The 9,729-nt window shown below is 47.8% G+C and overlaps 1 protein-coding gene across 2 annotated transcripts in view; it reads left to right on the top strand.

Moving 5' to 3' along the window:
* LOC144115287 (uncharacterized) overlaps positions 1–6,614 on the top strand; it is a 71,041-nt gene extending 64,427 nt beyond the window's left edge. For both annotated transcript variants that reach the window (XM_077649610.1, XM_077649611.1), the window contains exons 8-9: positions 3,069–3,371; positions 5,273–6,614. In XM_077649610.1, the coding sequence (XP_077505736.1) occupies positions 3,069–3,371; positions 5,273–5,295 (326 nt within the window). In that variant the 3' untranslated portion in view covers positions 5,296–6,614. The remainder of the gene's footprint in view (positions 1–3,068; positions 3,372–5,272) is intronic.
* Positions 6,615–9,729: the final 3,115 nt, after the last annotated feature.

The following is a 9,729-nucleotide window of genomic DNA, read 5'->3' on the forward strand; positions in this document are numbered from 1 at the left end:
AATATCTCATTCAGTCGCAAGTCGGGATATTGCGGGAGAAAAACTTTAAAATTTGCATATTTTTTTGTGGCGAACACGAGTAAATGTCACAAAAAAAATTGACCCCTCCCTGGGGATTATAATTATGCCATTTCTGCTCTGTCCTATATCCCCACTCCTTGAGTCTACAGTGGGTACAGAACATCAATGGCAGTTTTAGCCATTTCTGTAATGATGAAGAAGTCATTATGTAGACAATTCAGCTGATTTTAAAGCTTTTGAAGACGCCGATGCCTGCGAGAGAAGACAGCGGATACACGCACGTTCCGGAGCCCCACTGGCGCTTACGGTAAACGCGGAGGCGTCCTTTTTAAAAGGGTTCTCTGAGTTCATCTCTCGTGCCTGGATTCAAATGGTTCCACGTACGTAGATACAAAAATAATAAGGACGATTACTTTACTCTCTAATACGAAATTTGAGCGCAGCTCTGTAGGTGTTTAAGATTTTGCGATATATTCAGGTAAAGAATTTGAGAGATACATGTATGCATGTACAATTACAAAACACTCTTTATTTTCCACTGACACTCTTTCTTCTAGTAATACACCACTCCCAGCCTTTTATATCCCACCAGTAACCCAGACCGACACAAAGGAGGTTGCGCACACGTTTGTTTACTGCGTGACTGGAGAGAAAATAACTCCACTATTTTGTTCCCTTTGAATATATTCAGCGCAACTTATCAGGATTCCTTATCTTGGTTTTGTTCACCCTGTTTTATTTGCACATCTCATTCGACCCTCTCCTGTGTGATCCTGAAGAAATACTAATAAAAATAAATAAATAAATAAATAAATAAATAAATAAATAAATAAATAAATAAATAAATAAATAAATAAATAAATAAATAAATAAATAAACTTGTCAGTAGAATACTGTGGCCGCAATGAAACCGCATATTCATCAGATCGTTTAGGTGACTGCTAGAATAGCTTTTACAGTGCTTTAAACGCGAGAGTTATACCTGCTACTGTCTAAAGTTTTCATTTCTTCCTACATTGTACAGTTACCCCGATATGTTTAACTGTATTCGCGTGGTCTTCCCATTCATAGCGAAGTACTAAAATGTGCGGCATTTACTCCAAGTTTCCTTTCTTTGGTACATCTGCTCACTAGGACCTGGCAACCATCACTTAAACCGGCGTAAACTTTGAAAGGCTTGTCAGGTAATTTGTTTTTCGAAGGAAACTGCTTGCAGCATTCGACATCAGTAGACATCTTGACGATGTCGATATGAGCAAACGCAAACATTTACCACGATTCTTTTCATCACTCAGGTCGGCGCTTCCGATGTAAATAAGAACCTGAAAGAAAACGAAAGGTGTATAAGTTATCATGATTTTGGAGCACGAGAAACAAAGAATACTGTCGAGAAGGCGGCTAAAAATAAAATTACATGCAAGAGATGCTTCCCTTCTAACAAATGTTGTTCTACGCGCCGTTTGCATTGCTTATCTTATAAACCTACTATAAACGCGTTCAGTGGTCCTGGAGGATCGGGCTACAGGATTTATTGTCCTGTATCTAGAAGGGGGGGGGGGGGGGGGGGGTGCTTGAGGTTTTATCTCGACTGCAATGCATACTTTCCGTTGTCTTTTTTTTCTCAGCAAAAATTGCGAAAACTCAAGAAATAAAAAGACAAGCGTAAAATTCTTGCCGGATACGCGGCAAACTTTCAAAATATACTTCGGTTAGCCACTGCAGGACCATATCTAAACACTATTCGCACCTGTGTGGAAGATCAAAAGTCCTCTTTCATCATAAGGGGCTGAGCACCAGAGAATACCTAGACTCTCTTTAATACATACTTTGCGACATGATTCCATAAACACTGCACCCGCACCTGACGCTGTTGTGAGCTCCTTTACTACGCTTGTCTACCGCTGTATTGTGCGAAGTATCGTGCGACAATGAATGTCCACAATGCCCGAAGTGTCTGATCGCTTCCACGGGCTTCGTACTCACTTCGCTACAGCGACGTATGAGACATATCGGCAGCTTCTTCAGAAAGAGCATAGCAAAGGTGTCGTCACAAACCTACGCGAACCACCGGAAGCCATTTGCTTTGCCGCGCTGAAGACAAAAACCATCTGCATGTCAAGGTTAATAACGTTTTTGACCAAACATCTCTTCAAAACGACCTTAACCGCATTTAAGGAATGGTGTGCCAATTGGTTAATGGAACGTAACCGTCAGAAATGTAAAATCTTGTCCTTCCCGCATCTCCGCAACTCACTTCATTTCCCATACGTCATAGCTAACGTCCCTGTACACCCGGTTCTATCATACAAGTACTTAGGCATTGCCTTGTGTAGCGACTTGTCCTGGAGCACACACGTTACGAAGATCATTTCATCCGCTAATAAAACACTTGGATTTTTAAGACGTCATCTCCGCCAAGTCCCTAAACATGTGAAGTTAGTTGTTAGCGTACAAATTCCTTGTCAGACCAAAATTAGAATATGCCTCACCTATTTGGGTCCCGCACCAAGCTTACCTTATAAATGCACTCGAATCAGTCCAAAGCAGAGCATCAAGATTCATTCATTCATCATATTCTTACGACATCAGTGTGTCAGCGTTGAAAGCTGAATCCGACCTAATGCCCTTATCATCTCGTCGCCGCATTGCCAGCCTTTGCTTGTTTCATAAATTTTTCCATAGTTCACTCGGCCGCGCACCCCATATCGTCCCTCCAGCCCGCATATCTCATCGCACTCATACTTTTCAAGTTTCCCGACCTCGTGCCCGAACTACCACCTTTGCCGAATATTTTTTTTTTCCCGTACTGCAGCAGACTGGAACGACCTACCCAACGACATCGCAGCCATCACGTGCTCATCCAAGTTTTCCAATAATGTTACCAATCATATTTCGTTGTGTTAACACTTGCTTACCAAAATGTATGCATCCATCCCTTATGTAATACCCCTCGTGGGTCTTTAACATAATCAAATGAAATGAAATGAAAATTGTTTCACTTCGACGTCAACCTTTAGCGCAGCTTCAGCTTTCCTTCCTCCGCGCAGGTTCCGTAGCCCCTTCTGTCTTCGACCAGAAGCGTCAGCAGCAACAGCAGCAGCAGCCACAAGCGGGCCCCAAGCCACGCAAGACGACGCAGATGACGATCCAGCTGGGCGGCCCCGAACCGGGCGGCTACTGCGGGCCGCAGGGACAGAGCGGGGTGGGGCACGTGCCCGAGAAAGTGTTCCCGCACCCCAGCGTGCCGGCCTCGCAGCAGGAGGCCGAGCCGGATCCGCGCAAATACACCGGCGGAAGCATCCCGTCCAGGTCCTTCAGGATGCTCCAGGCCATGACAGGGGAGAACACCGGTGAGATCTTGCGCCAGCTCCCCTTCCATGCTCTGCGAGCCTGAGTAGGGGCACTGCTATATGCACTTCTTTTCATGGCGCGGAGAAACTCTGCCACCCGTCAGTGTGAATCTTGTACCCTAACTGCTCAGGGACATCGGCGCATGGGCATTGTTTTTTTTTTGTTTTTTGACTGGAGCTTGTAAATCTTACGCGCAACGGCGAATAGGCATTTATTAAATCTTGCCCTCTAACAACGAATTGTATGGTTGGCTTCCATTTCTAAAGACAGCGGTATGTCTAGGCGATTAACTGCAGCAATGAATTTGACAGAAACGTTTCCAACTATAGGGAATAAAAGAATATATCTGGACACCAAGGCGACGAAAACTGAGATCTTCTGGCCGATCACGTTTGCTTCTGCATTTATAATCTATGACAATACATGCACCTCATTTGTGGACTGGTGAGAGTCCACGTAGGGGCCCGGTATGCGGGAAATGTAAAACCGCAAACGAGGTCTTGGGGTTGCTCCCTTCCCTTGGATTAATATTCACAGCACATGAAGAAAACGTGCTGCGCGCGCATTTTTCTCGCCGCACGCTTGGGGAAGGCGCAACAGAACAATGGCTTTTGATCGCGAAGCAGTGAACGGGCAAGGACGGCAGACAATGCTCCATACTTGTTCGCTGCTGAACTGGCGCAAATCTCGCCGTCCGTAGTGTTTCGCATGCATGTGGATGTTGCTTTAGGATAGTACCGAGCGAACAGAATAGTAAAAAAAAAAATTATTGGTATTAAACTGAAGAACTCACTTGGAATATCGACAAAAGATCAAGACATCCCATTGATTCTATGCTGGATTAGTGGCTTCGCAGAGTGTTCGTTTGAGATAACATGAAGCTGTTAATGTATGAATTTTCGAACCCAGCCGAGTCAAGAAGAGTTCTTTAAAGACAGAGCGCGCACTGAGGGGAAATTATCTGCCCCTGCACAGATTGGGCAGCGCGCTCTATGGCATCTGCATTTTTAAAACACTGTTTATTGCAATATTCACCAATGGTTCTAAGGTTCTGTATATTTCGTGAGCTTCCTCAATCTTCTCAAAAGTACTGAAGCACGAAAAAACTTGTACATTGTTCCAAGCTTGTTTTCCGGCTCACAAAAGCGCCTTTTTGTGGTGGCACTGTAGCGACGAGGGGGCATGGTTATTCGGGTAGATAACTGCAGGCGCCTTTCATTCAGACGTCCGCACACACGTCGGGCTTCAGCCGGGAGTTGTTCAGTTGTTGTTGTTGTTAATCCCTCTCGTTGGCACCTGGGCTCGAGAAAGCCTATTTGTCTCGCAGGGCGTGCTGAGTGCGCGGGCTCGCAATTTCACGTGCCACCAGGCGCATTTTGTTGTGAGCTTCGCTCGCTTCCTCAGGCATTGTATCTAGCGGCTAGCGAAACGGACGACGAGCACTGCATGCCAGCGCCGCAGGCAAGGCACGTCGCCGATTCTGTCCCTCTCTGAAAGGCAGCAGAACGCTGCGCAGAGAAAATGGCGCCCGATGGGACGTTAAACAATAAGTCCGCACACTCAGCAAAAGCGTTCTGAAACAGACAAGCTTTCTCGATCCCAGCTGGAGGTGGTAGTTGTTAACTGAGTCATTATACGACGCGTACACGGCTCAAGCCGTCTATACAAGTGTGCGGACACTTGCGCTGAATCACAATACACTAATAGAGCTAGCGCAAAGAGCCATTTGATTGACCCTGTTTTATAGGTACTCGCCGCGTAGGATACACAGCAATACAAAAATTGCGACGCACACCGCATTACATTTGAATGCATGTATGCCACCGTTGGCATGCCTAAAAACAAACTGCCACTTGAATCTATTGCTTATTTTTTTTGTTTCTTTCTTTGATACGTGCAGGAGACGGTGGCACGGACTTCTGAATCCCGGGCTCGAAGGCGGATGATCAGGCAACGCTACAGCGGCAGCCGACGGCGTGAGGCGGCAGGGACCTCAGTCCGGCCGAATCAAACGCCACTTCCGTCCCCTTCCCCGCTACCGCGAGGATTTCAATCGCTGCCGCGTCGCGACTTGTTGAGTTTATTATTTCGTGTTTATCTCTCTCAATCTTGTTATGTTTTCCTCCCTTGTTGTTGAGGCACGTTGGCGGCACGCGTTTCCTACCCTCAGTGGATATTAACGCGTTGTACTTGCTTCTCTATACCGCAGTCTGACATCGCCGGACAATTGCAGGCGAAATACTCGCTACTCAGAGCGCGACGCCTGATTTAATTTGGAGCTCGCATCTCAAAGCTGCCCCCTCTTCGTCCGCTTAACAGTCGTCGCCGAGGTGTCGTGAACGGTTTGTAATGACAGCGTGTCGAAGAATGATGTATGTAGAGCGGCAGCGCAAAAAAAAAAAAAGTAAGTGTGGATAATACTCTCTTTAATGTGCGCTTTAAATTCGGCCTGTCAGCATTCAACGTTGCTCCCGTGCTGGCTGACGCTAAAGTTTCAAGGGCACCAACCAAACCGAGCTTCCGCTGGTATCTTGCGGTCTTCGCGCAGAATTGAATTCATTGCGCCGCGCTATAGATCCATCGCATAATTGCTTTATCGCGACGAATGCTTGTTCTCTTTTCGTTTTCGCAGACAAATCGCGCTTTCCTGGTTCAGTCTTTTCGCAAGTTTACATTGAGCTGAGGCGTATTTGTGTCTGTTTATCTGAACTGAGCAACGAAGCTCGGTTTGAATGCTCATTGTAGTCTCTAGTCATCAAGGTGCTGCCTATCTGCAATATTTGCACCCGTCGTGACAGCAGCCTCAGGTTGTATTTTGTTTGAAAAAGAAAAAAAGAACTACGTTCACTTTGTTGTTTGTCGAAAGGTATAACGCTCAGAAATGAGCAATCACTTGGCTTAAGTACTTTTCTTACCAGGATGTTAGTACATGTTAGAGGGACACTTCATTCATGAAACTAAAGATTAAATCTAATTACTTTAGAGCGTCTGTGCATGTTACGACCATTGTGTTCGTGGCAGCTTTCACACGTGCGAAACGAGGGAAAGAGAGAGCGCAGGAAGCCCGCCTTCGCACTCTCTCTCTCTCTCTCTCTGTATGGTTTTCCATTTAAGTCGTAGTAACCTATTTATCAAATCTAGCGCGCGCATCGCGCGCCGAACTGTCATTTCTGCTCTCTGATCCAAGTGCCTTTCACGCGTCGTAAAGTTAGCGAATAAAAACGAATGAAAAGCCCGTGATACTTCAGTAGTCTGTGTCCTTCCTGTTGTGCGGCGCTGTCATTCGCGGCTGACAGCGCCGCAGCAGACGATTCTTAGCTCGTGCGTTCAAGGCCCAAAGCGAAAAATCTCTCAAGGAACCAGACGGCGACTGTCGACGGCTAACAGCTGCTTGCCTGATGTTTAACGCTCACTAACTGATGCGCGACACAGCGCCACAGGAGGCCGTGCCCTGCGAGTCGCCTGTCGCCAGTTGTGAAAGCAGCTCGAGAGGACGCGTCATCGAACCCTTCCAATCAGTTGGCGGCGTGGTCGACCAGAAAGCCGCACTCGCGCCCGTCGCCGCCCGGCTTTTAATTTACTCGGGGCCTCACCGCACGGGCGACCTGCTCGTCGCTTCCTTATTTCACTGACGCAACGATGCGTTTCCAAGCAGCCCACTCGAACACAGATAAGCGCGAGGGCTCCTTTGCGTCGTCCTCGATTCGGGCCCCGAGGGAAGGCAAGGGGGCGCAACAACGACATACCCTCCACGAAAGCATGTCGCCATTGCGCAACCTATCAGCCGGGTTAAGGTGGGGGCGAGGAGGTGGCAGGAAGGGGGGGGGGAGGTCAGAGAAGGGAGGCACAATCGGAATGAGAGTTCTAGTTACTAAGCGGCGGCGGAGCCGACATTTCCTCGTTCTTTTTGTCTTCCCGAACGTGCGCCGTTTGTTCTTTCTCTCCAGCGTTTCCTTTTCTTTGTTCCGTTGCCTCTTCTTTCCATCTTTCATACTCGAGCTCGCCGCGTTTTCTTCGCGGCGACACGACGTGCACGCGGCTCGATTCTTGCATTGCAGCCGCCGCCGTATATCTGGGGCTGTCGTGTTATATATATATCGGTCGGTGTGCTTCCATGCCGGGACAAGGCGGAAATATCGACGAGGCCTCGGGAGAGAGCGCGAGCGCCTCAGATTCCCCTCGATTGAAAAGGCCCGAGAGCGCTTTTCACTTCCGGTATCGACTTTCATTACAACCACCAGCGCGGCTCATAACACCCGCGCGTTTATACCTATACAGTCCCTGTTTTTCCGCCTGCTGAGCGCGCGGGCGTTAGCGGTGCGCGCTCGTGTATAACCAGCGCCGCGGAGACTGACGCGCGAGTGAGCGATTCCGGTGGCACTAATGCGCGGCGGCCCAGGAAAGCCCCGAGCGATACCTCACGACGGATGGGCGAGAGCGAACGGCTCCCGCGCACAGCCATAAGCGCTCAAATAGAGCCGGTCGATCATTTCCTGCTTTGTCGGAGGCGCGCGGGCCACTCTACTACTGCCGTTTTTGTTCGTTTTGTCGTTAATTGGACGTTATACAATCGCGAAGCCGTTCGGTACTAAGCCGTGACGATGGCAAGCGGCTTCGTGATCCGTCCACCGTTTTAGCGTTTTACCCCCGTTGTGCATCGAGGATTTCCTTCTTGATTCGTTTTTCTCCTCGCGCGAGCCCCTTCAGGCGCCGTCGGGATCGCGCAGACGTCGGGTCGTGCGCTGTGGGAGCGACAGCAGCTGCCGGCGTATTCTGGAAACGCTTCCTGTTTACTGTGGTACGGGAAGCATCGGTGCCAGCGCCTGTTTTCCTGCTGAATCGGAGGCACTGTAGCGAGCGCGTGAGCTGAGAGGCGCGAAAAAGAATTCCTCCACTAGCGACAGCCGCTGTTTATTGTTTGTTCCGTAGGCCGAAGCACCTGCCAGGCGAACGGTGAGCGACAAACGAGCTGCACCCGCCAGGTGTTCTCGGGTCGTGGCAATGGCATCGATCGGACGGCGCTTTTGTGGTGGAACGTTCGCACGTTAATGGGATATCTTTGCGTGGAATTGTAACACTCAACGCGTAAACTCATCTCGTGCTTGGACATGCCGAATAAATAACAACGCTTCTTGCGTACACAGTGAACATTTGCTTCTGAGACAGCTCAATGTTTAGTAAAGGTCGCTCTATTGGCTGAGAACGTTCTAAGCTTTTTCGCTGATATTCGCTTTCTGCCAACCATTTTCACTGGGAAGCTGTTGCAAAAGCGGCGCTATGTGACTCGCGGTTCGTGTTAACGCGATGTAAGCTGCACTTGCTGCCTTGCGCCGTTGTTGCAACGTCACTAATGTATTTAGTTTTGTATTAGTTATTGCCTTTAGTGGCAGACGCTGTATCTAAAGCAGACGCGCGCTGCACTCCAGTGCATACATCGAGTATCGGAGTAAAGCCTTTAGAAGTTTGCTGCTCATTTTGCAAGCTCAGCATACGTAAATAGTTGCAAACCCGTTAAAGCGCAGCCGCCACAAGTAATAAGTTGAAATAAATGCTGTAAATGCACTGGGAATAAAGGAATGTTTTAGACGTCGCCGAAAGTACTCTCGGAATTAGGGCAGGCCGCGCCCGCGCTCGAAGGGCGCGAGTGTAGATGGCTCGAAGAAAAACGTGGCTGTTAAATGTGTACAGTCGTGGACAACAGTTTTCGGGACGCTGATTCATGGAAAAAAGTTTACTTCTACGTTACCTCGCTAGTAAGTCACCTTGCATTTTTCCCGAGTATGGTGCAAGCTTGTGCCCATATCTTTCAAACTTTTTTGGAACCTGCTCTACACGACCACATAGAACTATTTTTTTTTTTACGCGAACCTGCCTTCCGGAAACTTTTGTTCATGAGTGTACATAGATTCGATCCTCACTGATGAGTGTGGCACAGCCAGCTATTATGGCTGCTAAAAACGTGAGTTAATAACTGCAATCGCGCATTCAGCAACTTTAAATGGCTTTACATTATAGAAAAGAGCAAAAAAAAAAAAAACGTTTATCCTGCCGGTCTTCTAAAGTTGAGGTTGAAAACCCCCGAAATACAGCTTCAGTTGTTGAGAGCGCTAATATCTGTTTTTTTTTTTTGCTGATTTTATGCTTGAGATATGAAAGTAGAAATCTGCGCTGGTGGAAAAAAATGAGGAGGGGGGTATTAATGATCGATTTCTAGCCAATTTTACGAAATGAGAGTTAGGGTTAAGCACAGGCAGTGCTTAAATCATAGTGAAGAAGGGAACCAATACTGCAGGGGCAAAGGAAAACGGAAAACTATGCATTTTTAAACTTCTGGTCAGTAGCGAATTTTTATTTATC

The sequence above is a fragment of the Amblyomma americanum genome, chromosome 1 (genome assembly GCF_052857255.1).
Source record: "Amblyomma americanum isolate KBUSLIRL-KWMA chromosome 1, ASM5285725v1, whole genome shotgun sequence".
Classification (NCBI taxonomy): Eukaryota; Metazoa; Arthropoda; class Arachnida; order Ixodida; family Ixodidae; genus Amblyomma; species Amblyomma americanum.